This window comes from Patiria miniata, unplaced genomic scaffold (genome assembly GCF_015706575.1).
Source record: "Patiria miniata isolate m_02_andy unplaced genomic scaffold, ASM1570657v1 HiC_scaffold_3, whole genome shotgun sequence".
Lineage (NCBI taxonomy): Eukaryota > Metazoa > Echinodermata > Asteroidea > Valvatida > Asterinidae > Patiria > Patiria miniata.
In genome coordinates, this window is record NW_024037069.1 from 43,371,894 (window position 1) to 43,394,354 (window position 22,461).

General features: G+C 39.8%; 1 protein-coding gene across 1 annotated transcript; it reads right to left on the minus strand.

The window, feature by feature from the left end:
• Positions 1-3,601: 3,601 nt before the first annotated feature.
• Positions 3,602-22,090, minus strand: LOC119737065 (dual specificity mitogen-activated protein kinase kinase 4-like). The gene is made up of 12 exons (XM_038211137.1): positions 21,990-22,090; positions 18,525-18,732; positions 15,909-15,969; positions 13,720-13,833; positions 12,887-13,006; positions 11,694-11,813; positions 11,065-11,116; positions 10,073-10,200; positions 9,429-9,506; positions 8,339-8,487; positions 7,581-7,626; positions 3,602-6,515 (listed from the first exon to the last, which is right to left on the minus strand). The coding sequence occupies exons 1-12, from the start codon at positions 22,027-22,029 to the stop codon at positions 6,402-6,404; spliced, it is 1,230 nt and encodes a 409-aa protein (XP_038067065.1). The 5' UTR covers positions 22,030-22,090; the 3' UTR covers positions 3,602-6,401.
• Between the last annotated feature and the right edge of the window lie 371 nt (positions 22,091-22,461).

Sequence of the window (22,461 nt, forward strand, 5' to 3'; positions counted from 1 at the left end):
ATCATCCGTATATCAAGCACCAATCGTGGACCAATCGCATGGTGTCGAAAATGCGAGGCGGTTAAGGCGGCATCTCAAAAGAAAACCGGCGGGGTTTACAGCTAACACGCATCCCGGTAGACTTCCAGGGGAAACATTGGAATCTTTACAAAATGATAGGGTGGAATCCACCAGAAAGGCAAAAATAGGAACCAAAATGTTCCTGGTGTTTTGAAGGCCAAAAAGCTGATGGCCACTTTTCGGCCACCTTAAGCAAAAACAAGAATGCATCTTGTAAAAACGTTAATTCACTTTTCTGCTTTTTCAAAAGGAGAAAAGCAGATGATCACTTTTCGGTAAAATCTGCTTTTCCGGTGTCCAAAAAGCAGAAAAGTAGAATGCACAGTTGTTGCCAAACGTTCGATCCACTTTTCTGCTTTCATAAAGGAGAAAAGCAGATGGCCACTTTCGGCCGCCAGCAAACGGAGGAAAAGTACAATCTGCTTTTCTGGTAGCGGAAAAGCTTAAAAGTAGGCACGTACGCCCCCACATGTTATTTGAGTTAGTCGAGGGATGGTTCAAATGTCGTCGCGGTCACCGGTCATGGCTCCCTGATCTCGTGGACAATTGTACTTTTTGCCCCCCCCCCCTCCCAAAGATGGCACCCTATGGAATTCAAGGCTTGATCTGGATGGTTCACACATCATTTTGCTGAAAATACAATGTTTTCCCCTTTTTGATATCCTGAGAAAACCTATAGTAAGTATCATAGACAAAAACCACACACACACAAAAGCACGCAAGAATGAACATATTCTTGACTTTCAATATATCTTTTTAATATATTCAATTCCATGATTTAAGAATAATTCTCAGCTCATTATATTAAGAATATTCCAAGCATACACACCTCCAATTCTGTTATAGCCAGCCATTGTATTTCTTTAAGACGAGAAACGACAAGATAAAACAGGCTAAAAACCAAAGTACGTGTAACAAGTCTACCAACAACAGTAGCTACGTAAAGGTCACCGAGGGTTAAGCACTAACCCTTCCTTCATCATTATATAAACCAGCCTAACCAGGTTTGGTAGAATGACCTCGCGATTAGAGGTCGACACGTGACTAATTCCAACTTTTTAAACTGACTGACCGCGATGCAACCCTTGTGCTACATGTAATAGCCTTGACGTCGAATGTAATCATTTCAGATTTTAACACAAAGGATGCAATATGTGGATTCAAGTCTGCATGTCAAAATAAAATTCATGTCAATGCATGTACTGTGTACAATCTGTACTTTACCCAACATGATAGTAGCCCCCATCTCCCTATACCCTATTCACACCCTAGACTATTGTTACCTAACGCATCCCCTAGATATCTCAATAGAATTCCTGAGATTCTGGTAAGACAATGACCGACATAAAAACGCGTGCAATGCGTTATAATTATGCTGAAAGTTCTTACATGAACGATATGGAAAAGAACGCGTTCCTTTTCTTCCTCATGGTAAATTAACGTGTTTTGAGGATTCCTACCCCACCCCAGATCCGAAACATCAATTCTCAATAAGCCTCTGTACTGATGACGTCACACTTTGTTTAAATGTGCACTTTCCTATAGAGCCAGTGGGGTCCACGGTCCCCTCAGCACCATAGGAAAGCACACACGTAAACAAATTATGACGTCATTAGTACAGAGACTTATTCTGTTAGTTTTGTTAACAACTTTGTCAGGTACGAGAGCTGGTAGCCCCCCCCCCCCCAAAATAAAAAATAATGGCTAAGCCAAAAAAAAACACCACATGTGCATATTTGCACAAAGCAACAAATACAGCGGTTAATACGTTACTGCTTAGTGCTTAGCATAAAAGCATCTCAAGCTCGGTTAATAGACCCCGCCCCCTTGATCTGACGTCACATCTGAGGAGGGGTATTTGTTCCTCTATGAGGGCGCTCTGTGCATGGGGTCTATTTGTATCCTCGGCAACTGTGCCTGAAGGTTCTTGTCTCCACAGGTTGAAGACCTCATACGGGTGACTTTCTTTTTTTTAATCTACACTCTTCATTTGCTTTATACATTTATAACATGTTAACTCTTCATACAGTTACAATGCCTTATGAAAGATACAGGGAAAAAACACGACACATTACTGGAAAATTTGTACACTTACGGAAAAAAAGAAACAAATCTGTAAAATTGCGAAACATTACACCGATTTCTTTTTACTTGTTAACGCGAACTCAAATGCACCAACTGATTAAAAAAATATGTTACAAATACGAATAAGTATTCTTCGATCGGTTAAGCCAATAAAGTAAACCCTCAAATCAGTAAGCTGCAGCTTTGCATCCTGTCATTATCAACCAGATAAAACCAACTAGTTAGGTACTGGTTAAAATAACCTCATCACAAGTTACTAAAAGATTTACTTGTTAACCAGTTCAAACTCATATACCAGACAACGGCCATGCATGAACCGTTTTATACAGATATTACAACAGCTGATAAAGACCAGGTATCAACAAAAAAAAGTCACAAATAAAAGTGGCTGGTTAACGATAATAAAAACTTGTTAAAACTTGTTAACTGAGATTTATCAAAGAAACACTGCTTGATACGATTGGTACACTACAACAGCACTGTTTATATAGTTGGAAGCCATAATTATAGCACAGGGCACAGTGTCAAGGAGCTGATTTATCAGCCCCCTCAAAATGCTCAGCACGCTCCCTTCAAGTGTCACCAGTAACAATTCACAAGCAGACGGTGACTTGGAATTGAGGCTAGTCAACATTTTCTTGGGCAACACACCTTTCTGCCAAGCATCACTTCTACAATTACATTTGGCTGGCTTTGTTTCATTTTTTTTGTAAATACATTTGTTATAGACAAACATCAAACTAAGTTACATTTAATAAATTTCGAATGGTTCTTGCATATATCTATTACTTCAAACACCTTTTAAACTTTTTCGGACTATCCAAAGTTTTATTTAAAAAAAAAAAGCCTTGTAACCATCCGTCATCGTTGATAAAAAAGAGTGTATGAGAAGAATATTGAAATGCACATATAACCCACAATACAACACGCAACAGATCTTTAATGAACATTTTATGGGCGACAGAAAATGATTTAAAACATCTGTCTTTTTATGGCACACACTTGAAATCTCGTCGTCCAGGATAGCCTACGTGGTTTTCAGACGCTGGTCCAAAAAAGCCAAACATACTGGTGTTTTTTTTTTAAAAGCCAAATTAAATTTTTTTTTTTTACCAAATAAGTATGTGACATAATCACAATCATAAGCACATGGTATCCAGTCGGGAGTATAACTCGATGAATAAAAAAATTCCAGCCCCTTGATGGAATATAACGCTTAAAGGTTTTCCCGGCCAATTTCCTGAAATGTTCATTCACTTCTAAAAATCGGTCGTTCGTTTTCGTCTGAATATGAATGCACGTCTTTAATCCCATTTCCGTTCCATGAAAGTTCAATCGTTTTCATTGTCTGTGCAGTCGGTTCTGAGAAACAGACGGCCAATTACGTTACCTGCGAATTCATTTACGCAAGCATACCTTTTCGCGCAGAGTTCTGGCATACAATTTCGTGAATGTGCTCATTCAAAATAGCAGATAAGATAACAGAACATTAAACTGAAAGTGAAATAGAATGGTCCAGCTTTGAAATCGCCCTCTAAAAGCGAAAAGAAGTCTTGTAAACGAATCTGAATAAACATGAACGATAGTTGCTGCTCAATCACTTAATTGATTGAACCGAAATGGATTCGAATACTCTGGTTGCGAAAATGAAACGCGTGTTCAGAGCGATTCTCAAATTCAGACAAAAATGAATGACCGATTTTCATAAGCGAATGAGCATTTTAGGAAATTGGCCGGGAAACCTATATGTTTTTTGCTTAGACGAGTTCAGTTCAAAACCACTGCATAACAATAGATTGATTGCATTGAGCAGCCATCTTTGAAGGGTGTTTTGTTATTCATTAACAATGAATGCGCTAGAGGTCTACTTATGCGTGTCCCTGTTGAACAAAAGCACATACCTCCAAGATGGCTGCAGTGCAAATGGTCTATATGTGGATCTATTCTTTCTTCTGCTATAAAGCACATTAGTTTATAGCACTTTGGACGATAAGGTTGATATTGTATATTAGAAACTACCAAATGACACTGTTTTATCTTGCAACCAAATTTGGTAAAGGTGTTTTGTGATAATATCAACAGCATGCCAAAGCATGCTTCTTCTTAGTGCTGGTACAACATGAAAGCTAAACTAATATTCAGAAAGTCATGTTGAGGACATCGGACGTTTAACACTGTTTCAAAGGGACTCTAATCACTAGCGGAAAACAAACAGCACTAGACCCAAGTTTAACAACTTCACCTTTTTGTCTCAGAAATTTCAGCCATTACCAGAACAAAAAGGATCTAATGAAACACATAGACCTATCTTACAAGTTCAAAATATGACGGAACAAAAATCAACTTTAGACAGGCATAAGGACATGGAAGCTAGTTGTTACTCAATCACAGTCTGCAGAGCTAATACTGTCATCTTAAATACACTTCATTCACAAATTCAGATGTACTAAATAGTTGCAATCTTCACATCTGATTCTTTGATAAAAAAAAACACCATCCCGTCACATGCATAATAGTTTACTGTTGTAAGAATTATACACATACATGTACTTTACAATCGTTCCTACTGTTGTTTTGTTTTTATTACTGACCAAATATTAATAAGCAAGAACTCTTTTTTGTTGACTGAGGGTTAAATACTCACATATCTCATTGGCTATTGGTGGTACGGCGATTTGCAGCTTCATTCTAACTTTGCGTGGATCTCTAAGCTATATTTTTGAAGCTCTTTTTGGAAAAAGTCTGAAAATGCTTAAATTCTACATAAGCTTGGGCATCAGCGCCCCCCCCCCCCTTGGGCCGCTGAAACCCGCCCCCCCCCCCTCTTTTGGGGACCGCCCCTTTGGAAACCTTCTAGATCCGCCTGTGATTACCATGTAGGTTGCTAAGCTACAGCATATATCGTACACAAGAATCCATTCAATTGACCAAAGCTTGCCAGTAGAGCCTCTGTTTGAACTTTTCCTAGCCAAGGTCCCACGTACAGGCCATGAAACTTGTCTTTAAACTCTTGATTTTATCACGAGATTAAGTATGGAGGTAACATACTCCCAGAAATGCGTATTACCCATATGCATACCTTGATTTTGTTTATTTACATAAGATACTGTAAGATTTTCTATGTTATGTTCAGAGACTCTTTATTAGTGCCCATTGAAGAATGCCTCATCGTTATATTGAATAAGATTTTTAATGAAATATTTATGAATGTTATTTCGCTTGCATTCATCTTTGATGTGTAATCTCTGCAGCAAAGACACTTCGAATTCACACAAGCTTACTTTGTAAGCGTGTCATTAAATATGCGCGGTTCCTCTACATGTGATAAATACTGGGTACATTTTTGATTGATTTTTTGTACAGTTATTCCTACAGCAAAAAAACGTACTTTAATAGGATCTTACAGGTTTACCTCAGATTAGATTAGAAGTAAGTTAACCTTATTAAAAGAAAAACAAATGCATGCTGAGGGCAAGCTGTTCTTCAAACGTCTGCGCTAGTAAGAAGGAGGTTGTGGGTTCGAGTCCCATCAGGGCAAGCTAGTGAGTTGGGAGAATAAATACATGAGGCTTGCCCATCTGAAACCAATGTCTTTTTGGGCAGACTTGAGCCACTCCTAATACTTTTTAGTTCAACGCAACTCAAGAACCCCGGTTAATGTTGAATTCCCCGTGCTATTTTCAAGTATCATGCCGAATATTACATTCCTCTTCTAAATTGATGTATTTCTAACAATTCAAACGTTATTCACCTTTTGAATGATACATCGCCTGAACAAAAATCTGCCCAAAATTAGTTTTTGAATTATTATTACTTTACAAGATTCAAATTTCTTGCGGCCTAACGATAATAAGCCTCTGTACTAATGATGATGTCACACTTTGTTACTTGTACGCTTTTCTACTGGGTACGAAACCGTCATTCCCACCGGGCTCTCATAAGAAAGCACGCATGTAAACAAAGCATGACATCATCAGTACAGAGGCATATTCCATTCTCGGAGGGTTGGTTGGTTCCTGCCCCACATTCAGTATTGATAATGTGAGGACCGAGAACCATGATTTATAATCCATGTTTTCCATCTTTCTCCATGATTTCCAAAGCTTACAACTCAAGTTTTGTCCAAGCTGGCCCAAAACTTGACCCAACTTTTAGCTGTGTCTTCATAAAAACTGAGCTACACTGTACAACTTATTCCTCAATGGGAGATAAAAGAAGCGAGATAAAAATCACCCTACCTCATGTTAATAGACAATTTAGTAATCTGTGTTGTACAATTTTCCTGATTCGTTCATCTGTGCAACGATGTGTGAGACATAGCCAGCGACATCAACCTCCTGTCGTTCATATCTCTTGATGAATGGGTGCTCCTGGTAACATAAGAAGAAATTGACGATATGGAGACAAAGTCTTATTCACTATCAGTGAATGAATAAAATAAAAACATTTCCTTATAGTTTTTGTATCTATGAGCTTTTGTAAGCAACTTTCAAGACACATGACCATTTGCTTTAAATATAACTCCCTAGCATGATTTACTAGGAACCATACCCATCCTGGCAAATTCCAACACCATATGGGAAACTGCACACACGTATATCTGACTTTGATTCTGGAGGTTTGCCAACCCAATGTAAAAGGGGTACTGTACCCATCCTGACAGATTCCAACAAAACATGCCGTAGGGGTTTGATGGGTTGAGTTCTGTTATGGTTAAAGGACACAATTTCTTGACATCTTAAGTAAGGATGCACGACACCTAATCTGTTGAAATTTTAGCTCAGATCAGTGGCTACAGAGAAAATAGAGAAAACTTTGCACACGTTTTTTGGTCTCATCAAGTAGATTCCATTGCTAGTTCCATGCAGGTACACGTTTTCAATGCCATCTTCAATGACTGTTTTCTTCTGAACGATACCATTTTCAGGGTGTTTGGGATGGGCCTATATCTTCACTTTGAGCCAGTTTTTTTCCTCATTAAATCGGTAAGTACGTTTACAGGCAATTTCTAATGTTCCATTGTGTTGTATGTGCATATGTAGTTTGCGTTACCGTGACAAGATCTACATACCACATGATGCAAAACATTAACTTATTTAATCTGTATCAGGTGACAATTGGACCAGGCACGAGAGTGAATTTCAATGCAAAAAAACCCCCAGGAAACTTGTGCAAAAACAGAAAAACAAATGTGAAATCAGACAAAAAAGCCCCAAAACAGGCTCAAAATAAATAAAAACACAGAAATTTGGGCAACCAAAAAACCCCAGGAATTCCTGCTTAAACAGGAAGATTCTCATGCCTGATTGAACTTCTGAGATTTTTAAACTCTATTATAATGCAACTTTTAACAATGATAAAGATTTGGCACATTTACTGTTATACATAAACATAACTTTGTAGTATCCTTTGCAAACTCTTTTTGTAACACTCACCAGTAGTCTGTTGTACTTTGGTCTGTCGTCTTCCAGCTTTTTTAGACTGCAAAATGAAAACATGTGCATCAAAGATTGAAATAAAACAAAGGGTTATATGTCTGGCTTCAAGACTGTTGAAACCACCATCCTCAAAACAGACTGGGGTTGCAAGAAAAGCTGCTTAGTCTTCAGCTGTTTTACTGGTGAATCATATCATAATAGCAATATTTGTGAGGTGTTCTGGTAAAATGAGATGGATTTTGGCAGAGGTCAAAATGAGATTTTGCAGGAAAGAGATTAAAATTCTCCTTACAATACTGTTTGTTGCACTGCAATCGGACATTTTGTTGACAAGAACTTGCTGTTTGGAATTCACATTTATTGATGTGTAGTAACAGTACAATACTGAGACAGAGGCCTTTAAAGTTTCAAGTTTTGAAGTCATGAAATTTAGTGTTGAGCCTGATGAAGGAGAGATAAGTCATGTTTAACCTAGTGAATTATCGTGACAAGAGTTAATTAAAACAGAAGGGAACATTTCACTAACAATATGCACTGAATGCCATTTTGGCTGCTACAGAAAAATTGTCTCATTCCTGATGAACAGGTGTAATAATTGTGTAATAATTGATGAACAGGTGTAATAATGAACAGGTGTAATAATGAACAGGTGTAATAATGAACAGGTGTAATAATAAAAGTGCTTTGAAACCTTAGAAGCACCACATTATTTTGTTGGCATCAGTAGGATTAGGTGAAATGAATCTACAACTCACCAGTTGCTGACTAAGTCTGTGAATTCAGCAGAGAATTGCATATCTGGCGTACTGACCAGCCGCGGTGGGGGACCCTTGACTACCTGAGCCAGCTGATCAAAGACGCTGTTCCACTTGGGGTAGGGGAATCTGCCCGTGGCCAGCTCAATCTGAGAGCAAATTAAAACTCACACTAAGTACAGTATATTTTCAATATCACTAGGGCTCGCTTTAGATGCATGCCACTGCCGTGCCGAATTAAATTAATTGGACTATTTTTGAATTCGGCACGGCGATAGCATGACAATTAGCACCATTTGGCTTGACAAAATGAGTTAGGCACGCCACCATTCTGTCATGTCTGTACAGCCACATGGCTGCTGCGCCATCGTCATTCCAAATGGCAGTGGCACACCACTGTCCTAAACGCTGCGCCATTGCAGTGGCCAACTCAATTCAATTAGAAGTTGGGGCAAACATTTTAAGAATGCGAATGCTCACAATTCGCTCTTTCCACGCTCCGCCATTGGGCCTGCACAGCCTCGATCTGGCAACTTTACGCACTAAAAATAGCTGGTTCAGTGATCTGAACCCCGACAGGGGAATCACTGAACCGGTCATATGTATTGTGTAAAGTTGCCAGATCGAGGCTCTGCATGCCCATGGCGGAAGTGTGAAAAGAGCGAATTCCCTCTCTCACGTTCGCATCACAGGGAGAAAAATTGGCGCAAATAATTTGATCGCAGTGGAAGTTCATTAAACTGCTTGAGTTGCTTTAACCTGGCCAGTTACTTCAGATTCAGTAAGGTTCGACCATTAAGTTCGGCATTTAGAGCAAACTGTAGTGCTGTAGATGAGCTACTGCCGCACTCATATCAATTAAGTTCAGCGCATCAGTAGCACGGCGTCTAGTACGGGCCTAACACAATGGGGTCCACATTGTTTACGGACTGCTAGCTCAATCTGCGACACAATTACATCTTAAGCATTACATCCACATATGTATATTGGCAATTGTGCTGAAATCTTTCAACAGACAGTCCGAGTACATATTGGACAGCTGGTCAACAAACCACGCTGTAACCATTCTCATACAGAAAGACAAACTTACTAATGTGATGCCGAGACTCCAGACGTCCGATCTGACATCATACCCTCCTTTGGAGACATATGGATCTATTCTCTCCGGCTGGAAAAAAAACAAAAAAAACAGACCCTACTACAAGGAGCAAGTTTGATTGAGGACTATTCGTCGACTAGTGGTTGTCTTGTGATATAACTTATGCCTGCACACTAATAGCTACGTGTAAACATCTCTATTCAAGTGATGGCCAAAACGTCATTTCAAAACTACATGGTCCGGGCTCGTCTCCATTCACATCTGGAATAAGTCCCGGACAAGTTGCGGATGTTGTATTGGGTAGAAGTTGCAAGATTCTGCACAACTTCCCCGCAATCTTGCCGCAATGAAGTTATCAGCATTGGTTAGTCAGGCAGTTGCTAATCAAAATTTCCCCGGAACATGTCCGGGGCAAATGCAGAGCTTTTTCCGGACAAAGTGAATGATTCTACCCGCAACTTGTCAGGAACTCGTCCAGGATATGAATTGGGACGGGCCATAAACAGGGATGTGATTATAAACCTAGTAAGGTTGGTCATGAATAACCCCCTAGACTAGGGGTTTGAGTGAAGTTAGATGAAGCATGATTAGCTGTATTTTATTGATCGAACTTGTTAAAAGATTCCTCCACTTACTGCCATGTAGGGTTTGCATCCTGCATCTCGTGTCTTGGCAATGGAGTCTACTAGCTGCCCACTGATACCAAAATCACACAGCTTGATGTTGCCTTTGGTGTCGAGGAGAATATTTGACGGCTTCACGTCTGGAATGCGAAACAAAAACCAAAAAACAAAACGTTCAAAAGATTTTCCTTTAATCATTTTGTCGACTGGAGTGAGATCAGAGTATTGGTATATTTGATGAGAAATTCTTTCCAAATTTTTCCTTTACATGAATTTCGATCATAAAGGATCTATTGCTCACGTTACAAACACAAAGAGCACTTTCTCCAGAAGGTGGCATGGCACCTACAATGTAGCTAAAACATAGAATGGGGAAATCCAAAAACTTAGTTTGAGAAACATTTGTGTATAGAACAACACAAAGTGTGCATTGAAATAAATGGTGCTGGCGTGTAACCCAAACAGTCCTGAATCCTCCAATTTCAATACGATTTTGCACACCCCCCAGGGAGTTAGGGTTACCCTTCTGCAGTCTGAACAGTCACAGACAGTCAAAAAATCACTCCTCTTCCCCTGCCATGCCTTTTACACAGGCTAGTCACCAACAGTCGGATCATATTTCAAGCAAGCACTGTGACTAGCCAAATTCAGTCATCAGACAGGAGTAGACAAGTGGTAGGCACAGTTGGCTTATCAATCACCTACAGTCAAAGCAAAGCTGTATCAAGTTACATAAACAGTCACAGCCAGTCAATCCTGCTTTGTGTTGGCTGGGAGCTCTTAACTGTTCAAAACAGTCACTTGATTGATTTGGACTGAAAGGACAACTTGGGACTGAGTGTATGTTTGCATATGAGGGTTAAGGTTTGCTCTACTGATAACAAACAACATACACTCTTTGAATCTGTGGAGAAATTCCACGGCTGATTAGGATTCGATTCCGCCATCCTCCCACTTAAAAGTTTGCTTACTTTCAATCGGGAGTAACTCTACATGTATCTCACCTCTGTGGATGATTGTGAGCTCATCCTTCAGGTAATTCAGTGCTGTGACGGTCTGTGGAGTCAATTCAAGAATGAGATTTAATCAGGGAATCGTGATTACAAAATCGATCATGCAAAACTGATACAAAAGTGATTGCAAAATCAGTGTTAGAAAGAGCATCGATCAAGCAAACCAACCAACTGTCACTGTCTTTCTCATTACTAAACCCTCAACCCCTCAACCTTCAAGATCCTTTTAGATCCTTCAAAATTCATAGAAAAAATTCACAGGATAACTCAATCTCCCCAGGCATTTTTTCTTTGGAAACTTTCTGAATCCAGTTCTGAAACAATGAGAGCGAACAATGCCACAGTTGTATCCTTCTGCATTCGGGGACCACAGACTCTGAGGCAGTTTGGCCTTGAGACTTTTGACCTGATGGATCTTGCTACACTGGGCAGGCTTGTCATTTTGACAAGTGTTGCATGTTTTTGCATTTGGCAGGGTTTCTAGCCAAAATAACCTGGGTTAGGGTTCATTCAAACATATGACCTGTGCAGAAATTTTGGGAGCCCCTCGGCATTGGCATCTTACTTGGTTAGACAGACAGAGTGAAGGACAGACAGTTCAAGGAGCGGATGCTACTCACCGAGACAGTGATCTTGCCTAAGATTGGTTCTGGGATGCGGCTCTTCAAATCGTCACACACAAATTTGTAGAATTTATCTAATGAGGTATCCATCAGTTCCATACATATCCAGCAATCACCCTACGGAACATCAATGGTAATTGGGACCAATAAAAAGTTAGAAATTACAGTCATTACGCACTATGCGGTTTTTTTTTATTGGCAAAAAGAAAGAAAGAAAAGAAACCCAAGCTACTTTGATATTTTTTGGCCAATTTGCTGACCTCAAAACATTTCATTGCCATATTTGCCCCCCAAAAATAAAATTAAGTGTATTTTGAAATAAACAATCTTCCGTATGCATTTTGTGTGTGTTTTATTGGTTGAAATAATTAAACGGGTTAATTAAACATACTTTATCATTAAATGTATTCTAAACTGAAAAAAAGTCAGTGTGAAAGACTGAAAAACAAAAAAGTTAAAAAAATCCTTATTTCCTACCTACCTACCTAGAGAATTTCTAGGGCATTACCTTAAACATACAATTTTGTTTTGGCCTTACATGCAAACATGAGAATGTTTACATGCAAATGACTTGCCCTTATGTTATGGCTATGCTAACACAAGACACCTCCTCGCTATAAACCAAAGCAGAAAATTACGTGTCAAGGGCAAAAGCGTTTCACAGGTTGGCAAGGAATTGAGATTGCGCACTCTCATAGACCAGGGTTAGCACAGACTTTTTTGAGCTAGAACTTTAAGCACAGAACGGATCATAAACAGAACCATTTATGAAATTGGGAACTAATTTCCTTCAAAATCCTCAACTTATGCAAAGAGCATTTTGGAAGATTTGAGGTTAGGGCAGTGGTGCACCAAGAGATTGTCAATTTTATTATTTTTGGTAATTTTTAGTCTCACGATTTGACCTGGTGATATGTACATGTATGTGGCCTATTTTCGAGTAGTATAATAGGGTGGCACCACCGTAATGTAAGTGGCACCACCACCGTCAAAATAGCCCCCCCCCCCCACCCCGAAAAAAAAGAAACATTCCTCTGCAAAAAATTTTGGGCAACATTTTTAGAAAAATATTAAACTTCTTAAAATTGTGAAACAAAATTTGTGTGACACCCCCCCCCCCCCAAAAGCCAAGTCCTGGGTGCGCCACTGGGTTAGGGTCAAGTCGGAATTGTTTAGCGATGTGCCCTCACCTCCTTGAAGAGTGCTCCGTAGAATTTGATGATGCATGGACAATGGTTGCTCCTCTTTACGACATCCAGATCCATGAGTAGCTGCTTCTGTTCCTTCTCATCCACAGTTGACCGGATTCGCTGTAAGAAACGAACAAGGTTTGCTGTGGATGTACATACATCCTGTGGCACTGTGTCAAGTTAAGGTGTTTGCAACCTCATCCCCATGGCATTGAGCAGCACGCTCCCACTAACTGCTCTCTCACCCGGCACTTAATCATTAACATGTTCAAAAACTTGCACATTATAATTAGGTGGGGAATAGTCTGGTGCCAAGCCAAGCTTTAAATCACTGCTTGAATTTTGAATGTGGTGTCCAGGGTTCAGACGGAATCAATCTGTTGTGGCATGAGATTGGGAATCAAATATTTTCAAAGTTGTAAATTTATAATCTTACCCATCTAACATGCAGTATTACACTATATATGATTATAAGCAAAAAGGAAAAACAAGGGGGGGGGGGGGTTGTTTAACCTTAAAAAGAAGGAAAGTGAACTTTATAGTTTAACAAACAATCAGGATTTACACCTTCAACCTTCAGGAAACTGTATCAGTGCTCTATCAATTGAGCTATCCAGCCCTACATTGGCAGTCTCACAATTTGTAATTGAACAATTTCTTACTAGTCTATGAAAAAAAAAGAGATTGTCTTCACATACAACAATATTTTATCATTCAGAAGACGAGGGGATCAAAAACCATTTCATTAAAAAGAAACACCGCTAGTGAGCAGCTACTTTGTTTTACCTTTCAAGGAAAATACACCAAAGTCAAGAGTCAGGTTACACTAATACCTTGACTGCCATGATGGTATTGCTTTGCGAGTGCCACATCTTACTAACAGAGCCAAACGCCCCACGCCCAATTTCTCCTCTGTCTTCCAGATCCTCGGATGTGAAGTCATACGTCTGTAAACCAAAATACATAAAAGGGACTACTATCAATACCATCTGAGTTCCATCTCAAAAAATAGATTCCTTAAAATTGTTTTTTTCTAGCAATACAAAAGTTAGTCACTTTTGAGTGAGTTATTGAATTACTACTTTACAATAAGCCTCTGTACTGATGACGTCACACTTTGTCTACATGTACACTTGCGGTCCACTGAGCACTATAGGAAAGCACACACGTAAACGAAGTGTGATGTCATCAGTACAGAGGCTTATTTTGAATTATTGGCTGCCAGATTATTAGCTGCAAGACAATAATTCCGTTCTCATGCCGTAGGCTAGTTCCCTTTCAAAAATCAGTATCGAGAATGTGTGGAGGAGCAGGAGCCAGTCTGCTGGCAAAGCGGATCTGTTTGTGCCAGAAACAACAACCCTTTTTTCCCAGAGCTTTGCAGATGTTCAAAAATGGGAAAACTATTTTGGTTGGAATAAATCGTACAAGTTGAAAACTGACCCTAACCCCCTAAGAGTTCATTTGGAGTACAGTACCACATACTACAAAGTACTACAAAAATTATGTATGCAGGTACCCAAATACTAGAAAATACTGTGAGTGCTGTGCTCACTTATATGGTGAAGTATTTCATACTACAGTTTACTACTAGTAGTATTTGTAGCTTTAGGTGAGGTAAGGGTAAATAAATAAAAAAAAAAATAAAAAAAAAAATCAATTTTGTTAAAGGGAAGATACAACATTTGCAAACTGGATTTACTGGATTGTTAGGGAATGACAGTCTAAAGCATCCTGTAAAATCGTAGCTACTGGTGTGCTGACATTTTGAAGAAAAATTGTATTTTTTCAACGCTGGTTGGCCGACCAGCATTGGAGAAAACTGGCTTTTTTTTCTCAAAAACTGCTCCTAATTTTTCAAATTTAGTTATTCCGCATTTTGTTTGCAATCGATTACACACCTGTGAAGGAGTACAAGCCTGCTAGACTGATTCTCTGACCTTACAATTCCCCAAAGTCTATAAACTGCTCTGTTTCATCTTAAGTGGGGTCAGGGAATTAGACTACAAGAACATGATTGGTTTTCTTGGTTTTTCCAGCATCTAAGGACCCAAAACGTGGAACAAATCAGTGTAACAATATTTGCTATAACATACTAATTCTCCAAATCAATTTATTTCTGTAAATTGCAGCAAAAGCAAATGATGTACATTCCCTTTAAAGAGCACAGGGAACGCAACTTTAAAGGTAGAATCTGTGGATGGAACTACCAAAATATTTCTGTCTGATACCTTTTTCAGACACGGGTCCTGGAGTCACGCCAGACCAAAATGGATTTAGAGTCAATCTAGTCAACAAAATAGGCTTTGGTTTCAGACAGGCAACATTTATGAGTAAATTTATGAGTAAATACAATCTTTCAATAACTGGCACATGTAGTTGCTCCTAACTGCTTCCAACCAGGGATATTGGTCGAGTCCATCACTGCAAGTCCATCACAAGTCCTCCAGTCCCAATTCAACTCACAGGCTATTCAAATGAGCTTTGACAAAGGCATTCCTTTGTTATTGTTCAGTGTTACTTGTGACTGGACTTGAAAGACTTGTGATTTACTTGTGATGGACTTGTGATGGACTCGACGACGTCCCTGTGTCCAACAGTGAACTTGATTCGAACCTCAGAATTAATTTGGCTGGGCCCGTCTCTGCATTGGGTTGAACTCTCTGCTTCTACTCTTGCACTTGAAAGTGAAAACACTGTGTTATCACAGGGTGCACTTGGGTATTGTGTGCCTGGATGGAAATCAATTTCTTTCTATGCTAGTTGACTATATAGACGATAAGAATTGGATGTTTTTGTCACTTGATGCCAACTTTCAGCAAATGGTTCGATCTGTTCTGCACTGCATGTTAATCCCTTGAAAATGTAAAATGGTTTAAAAGTGCTGATGAATACTGTTTAATGTGGGCCAAATAACGTGCAAAAGAGGCTTAAATGTGTGGGTAGCCTGGCATGACGTCACAGCACATGGACTATATAAACTGAAGGGAAAGTTCTTTCATTTTCAGCTGATAAATCTTACCTCAACAGCTGATATGCTCAGCTTGCCTATGGAGTCCAGGCTACGCGAACGCATTCTGTCTCTGTAACAGAAACAAATAAGAAACATATGTTGGATAAGGGTCTTTCTGAGCTGTATTAACCCTAACCTTCCCAAAACGTCCAAAATCCTCTTTGCAAAATCATGAAAATGGAGGATTTTGCAGGATTGAGGCTATATGGCAAACGTGCGTGGTTGATTTTGGAGGATGCACTGTGTCAAGGTCCTAGGCCAGTTCTTGTGTTATTTATGCTCAGCCATGCATAAATTTGGGCCCATGTTATACTTGAAATCCTCCGCAGTGCCCCAGGATGTCTCTGCTTCTGCCTCAACATACTGACAGTGATTGCTGGAAGGATTTTGCAGGATTGAGGCAGTGGTCACCCCTCCAAGGACCACATTCAAGAACTAACGGAGGATTTTGCAGGATTGAGGCTGTAAGCCATTTTTACAGGGAGGCAGTTGGAGGATTTTGTAGGATTGAGGTTACATCCTAGCAAAAATGCCTACATGTAGGGAGTTAGGGTTATATAGCTCTTTTAAAAATGTGACAAAAAGGTGTTAGATGTAAAGGTTCTACTGGTGATAATACTACACATGCAATACATAATGTACAACTCAAAACCCTGACTGTCCGCAAGTGCTAAAACATACTAAATTATACATTGAATGAGTTCCAAATACTGTCTTAATGTCGCAGGTACCTCTGTAAACTATAACACTTCCACTTTCACTAATAAAATATACTTTGCATGTGTGTACATGCATGACTCTGCTTTTACACACATGTCTATTTTAGTTTCACATTTCATTTCTCACTGAACAAAAATTTCAATGAGTACGTTTCTATGGAAATAGTGAGGAAGTAGTTGAAATTTAAAAAAATTGTGCTGATTTCACATGAATCAGGAATTCTAAAAGGAAAACTGCACTTTTAACCGTCACGTCAGTGCAACAAGGTCGTATCTCCTAAAATGGCATAAACGCAAAAACGTGAGTTTTAGAATGCAAAAAGGTTGTATCTCTCTTAAAATAACCCACATGTACATGTACACGCAAAGTCAATGGACGCCGACATGCGACCTTTTTTGCAGAATTCAAAACTAGATGTTTATGGCAAAAATGTGTGGCTGATTTTGGAGCATGCACTGTGTCAAGATCTTGGACCGGACTTTATGTTATTTGAAATCTTCCACACTGCTCTAGGATGTCACTGGCTCTGCCTCAACACATTGACGTTGATTGCTGTCACCCCTCTAAGAAGTAACACAGGATTTTGCAGGATTGAGGCTGTATGCAATTTTTACATGGCGGCAAATAGAGGATTTTGCAGGATTTAAGAGGCATCCTAGCAAAAATGCCTATGGAGTTAGGGTCATGAACGTTTGTAATTTGTGGTTTAGCAATTTCCCACAGTGTCTGTCATTGGCAACTGCTACCACACTACGTGTGAATATCTCAGGCTGTGAAGGTACAACAATTTAGGAAAAGACGCTCACGCTGCACACACAGATCCTGCTGGCTAGCCCCAGCTAGTGACCTTTGATCTTTACTTCACGAACTTTCTAAAGTTTGCAGTATGGAGTGCCTAAATTAACAGAATAGTTTTTTAACGCTTCATCTGGTCTCACCAGGATTTCAATTCAGGATAAGTGAAATTGAAAATGGTGGATTTAGGCAAATCTTTAGGTACAGGAAACGTTATTGTGGGAAGGTTCAAATGATACCTTCCCATGTGGCACACAGTTTCCTCCCTTGTTTTCCAGTTAATGTTAGGGAAGGGCCATCAAGGTACGCCTTGTAAGACTATTTTTATACAGCTTTTTATTTAGCAAATATGATTAAATGGTTACCCACTTGTATTTGCAGTACCCGCTGCTATGTACATCAGATTCGAACCAGCCAACCCGTTAGCTCGGTGGTCGAGTGGTAAGACATCTGCACTAGAAAGCAGGAGGTCGTGGGTTCGAGTCCCGCCCGAGTGATTTTTTCTAACTTTCACTCGGGAGGTAACACACTGAGTATACACTGTTTATACGTCGGTGAAGGGCAAAAAACCTACTTTGGTCTACTTGTATTTGTGTGAACTTAAACGATTATAAAATTCATAAATTTGGTGAATTAAAAGTCACAGCAGGTTTGTACAATAAGGCCCGGTTCACTCTCAGCGCGAATGCCAATACGAATGCAAAGCACATTGTGACGTCACACCAATTTTGTGATGTAATTTCCCAAATATTGGACACATTTCCACTCCGGGCGAATTTTGCTGCAAATGTTTTATGACGCCACATTTGATTTGCATTTGCATTCTGGTCAGACCAAAAAAAAAAATACATCTGCTTCTGATAACATGGCATTTGAAAATAGGGTAGGTAGGTAGGCAATTTTTTTTGGCGTACGATCATACCTAGGTGTCTGCGTTGTATTCAAGGGTAAAAGGTTTTACCCTTGATGGTTTTCGGGGGTTTTCCCTCACTTTTACCAAAAAGCAAATTATGGAAGGGGCTGTCAAACTAGGGAAGATAGGGTAACCGGAAGCAGAATAATAATATTTTTTTGGCCTCAAGCTTAAAGCGGCTTTGAGAGTTCACTTACAGATGTGACTCGTATCTTTGATTGCTGCTGCCACCATTGCTACTTTGTGTACTGTGCGTGCTACTGATGCTGGAATTACTGGGGCTGGTTACCAGACTTAGTCTGCTTGATGACATCCCAACATGCATTTCTTCGTTGCCGTCACTGTCATTTTGAGGGGGGATGCGGGTGAAGTCTAGTTTCAGCACGCGTTTTGATTTGGAATCATCTGAAAATTAAAAAAATAAAATAATGTAAATTATGAAATAGCACTGCAATGGAGCTTGTCAGGAAGGAAACAAATAGTATAAATATTGGCAGATGAAGGTGGCAAATGTGAGAGCTGCTTTCTTCATGTATTCCATCTGTTCCGTCTGAATGACGGAAACAAGAACAGGGTCCGGGAATCAGACCTAGGCCTAATGCGATTTCAGTCTCTACTTCACTTTATAGCAAACTCCTCCAGAGCCACCAATCAGACAGAAAAGATGAAATATTCTGCCATTAAATGCAGGATTTAATTTACAGCTCAATAAAGGAAGAAAACTCGTACTCCTAGGGAAAAAAGAAAGATTTCCAAAAAAAATTCTAAATGTAGACATCACTTTTTTTAACAAATAAAATGCAACGGCTGTTTCTTGTTCTATAGATTCTCCCAGACTTTATGGTTGTGCACTACTATCGGTTGAGAGATTGTACAGGAAAGAGCCGTCACATTGCAATTCGCATGCTGGAGTGACAAGATCGATTTGCATAACAGACGTCACAGCTTTGGGGTTATTGTTTCTTACAAAAAAAAAGACATGAATCAATGAGGGACCAGTTCACTTACCACTATCAAACATCGCTATCAGAATTCACGAACATAAATTATGCATATAAGCCAACTGGCAAACAGTGCGGGTCATTATGTGACATCACAATCGCGCGGCATGCATCGATAAGGGATTCCCCCTTGTTCTGAAGCTTCTCATTGGTAAACAACGGTCACACGATGTACTACGAAATTATTTTCCAATTTTCTATAATCGATACTACGGATTTACCGTTTACTGCATTGAAATTGGTCACCTCTATGCCGCGTTATCGGCACTTTCTCATAAGCATACACGTAAGCTTTTGCACGATTCTGTGCCAAAGTGCCGTGTTTTCGTGAGTGTTATGTTCGTCTTTCTTCAAATGGTGTACTGTTAAAGAATTTATTCATGAAATGCACTATTTTTGTGGGTGAAGTTGAAAGTCTTAGCGACGATTTGGTGCAAAGGTTGACAACATGCACTTCCATTAACACCCCTGCATGACCGATACGCAAAAATATGTGGTCGTAAAAGTATGCAAAACTATATGTCTAGATGTCTATGACTGCACTATGTGCATGACGTGTGCGTGGGAGGGGGGGGAGGGGGGAACAATGCTCATTATCATTCACGACTTTGACCCAAGCAGTTGACCTTGCTATTGTGCATGCTCACAACACAGGGCTCGATTTACCCGGTGCACGCATGCACCAGTGCATGTAGATTTTTGCTTGTGCACGTAGCTTTTTAACTGAGCATGCACAACGTGCATGTAACTTTTTTAGCCACCAAAATACTCATTTCATGCATATATTTACCAGTGAGTGAGAATAAGAATAAAGTTTGTTGAATGTTTGACCAGATAGTGTACAAACGTGTTATTTCTTTTATAAATCCATAAATATTCCTCGCACCATGCTCGCACATTCGCAGCAGATTCAGAGTACGAGTATCAAGATCTCGACGTACGTCCTGCAACCTCCTCCGATCATGCATGTGATTTACCACGTGATACATGCTGCGGATAATTTGGTATCGCACTGACGCTCCGGGCATTCCTTATGTCCGGATCATAAGTGCGAATCCAAATTATTAGGTGCGTTTACCACGTGGTCTCGTTATTGGCCAATCATATGCGCCACATGAAGCAGACGGGTAGCTCGGAGGGCTCCGATAATTTTGCACGCAAATGACCCTGGGTACTTGTCCAGGATCATTTGTCAGGGTCACTTGTCAGGTTAAAATCTGATTTCTACACGTCCGAATGGGTCTTCATCGACGGCAAATTTCGTCGAAATGACATCCTGAACACGCGGGAAGGCAAATTTAGATTTCTAGGCGAGTACTGAACATATGTACGAAATTATGTATGGCGGATCGATTTCGCCATGTTAGGCTTGAGCATGATAGAGTAAAAAAGGCTATGTACTGTACTGTCTGTCGAAAGTTCGATACATTTCAAAGAGAAAGAATGCCTTCAGAGCTAGAGAAGCAGACGGGTGTAAGTCAATTATGGTGCATGTGGGTTTTTCTTGGTGCATGTAGGTTTTTTGGTCTACATGCACCAGTGCATGCCACTTTTTTTTTGTAAATCGAGCCCTGTCACAACACGATAGGAGTCGGGAACTAGGGCAGCTTTTATGAGCAGAAACCAGTTCTTGAAAGCTAGTTCCCGACTCCCTATCATTGTTCGAAATGCACTTGTGTTTACAAACGAGATCCAGTCTACTCATTGTCATAATGCATCGTGCTCGGTAACGTAATCGCACTTGGGATAGGGGGACCATTGAATGAACGCTGGGCATGACCACATCGCATTGTTCAAACACGAGTCGGAAATTTAACGTGTTTAAGATCGCGAGGGAAGCTCTTGGAATTGAATGGGAAATTTCACTTTTCATCCGGATCGTAAATAAACTTTAGTACCTCGATCTTAATCATCGATCTCTGCTTGTACCAGGGGTGTGAGTGACCACTGATAAAAATAGCTGAAAACAGCTGAAAAAGGTGTAAAAAAAGCTGAACTTTGGAAATCTCCTATACTTTTGTACACAGTAAGTTAGGGAAAAAGCTGAAATCCAAAACAAAAAAAGCTGAAATCAGCTTTAAAGCTGAGATTTCACACCCCTGTTGTAGGCCTACCTCAGGTTGCGTATCTTGTAATTTGGAGGCCGTTTTGAGGGTGAAATCTGATGTTTTTGTTGGCTAATGTTGGGGTTTTGGGTCAGCACGGTCAGTCATGTCAGTGTGAGCGTTGTGTTTCACGGCATATGCAGATCTACTTGGACCGTACTATCGCCAGACCATGTCTGCATGTCCGAATGTAAAAAGGCGATAAGTTGGGTCCAAGTTACTCGGACTACATACATGTAGTAATAGTAGCCTAAGTGGTGTATACACAATTTACATGTACATAAAACTACATGTACAACAACATTGATCATGATTGACCATGTTCAATGTTGACGAATAAAAAAAGCCTATCCATCAATCATGTCCATCAGGCATCACTCAGTTCACAAAGTGCCAAACTAAAGATTTTTCACAACATGAAAGGCATCCTTTTCAAATTTATTATTACTGACTATTTGCCTTAGTATAACATCAATATGGGACACAATATCTTTCCGATAAATTGTCACAAATTGTTGATTAAATTTACGATAAAAGGGCGAAAGTTATGACTCACCGTTCCCTCCGCGGAACGCCATTTTGGATGACTGATACATCAGTCAGCTGAGGTCACTCACATAGAACATAGACTTCGCTTCAAGTCTTTCATGTTGAGTATCGATCATTGAAAGTGTCTGTTCAGTACGAATGTGTAGCACCGGACCACACAGAGCGCAGTGACGACTAGAAGCTAGTTTACTTTCATTCTTTTTCGCCAGTGACGTTTTCATGGCGGTGATAAGTGCGCCCTCTCTCGTCTGGGACAGCAGTTTTCGATAATGGGTGGGGCAATATAAAATGCAAAATGAATGTAGCAAAATAAAACCTGTTTCGTCCAAACAAAAAACCCAGTTTATTGTGTATTCTGACTGTTTGGAACAACAAAGAATATGACACAGAAAACTTGTTTCAACAACAGTACTGTCGACAACATGTAGTACACAATATCTTCATAATCAACCCTAAGATTTGAGGCTTTGCGTGGTATC

Excerpts from the sequence above, each read along its gene's own strand:
- LOC119737065 (XM_038211137.1), bottom strand. The coding sequence starts at position 22,029 with ATGTATCAGTCATCCAAAATGGCGTTCCGCGGAGGGAACG. Across the intron at positions 15,970-18,524 it reads CAAAGATACGAGTCACATCT|AGACAGAATGCGTTCGCGTA; the intron begins GTAAGTGAACTC and ends TTTCTGTTACAG. Across the intron at positions 7,627-8,338 it reads ACAGACTTAGTCAGCAACTG|TCTAAAAAAGCTGGAAGACG; the intron begins GTGAGTTGTAGA and ends TTCATTTTGCAG.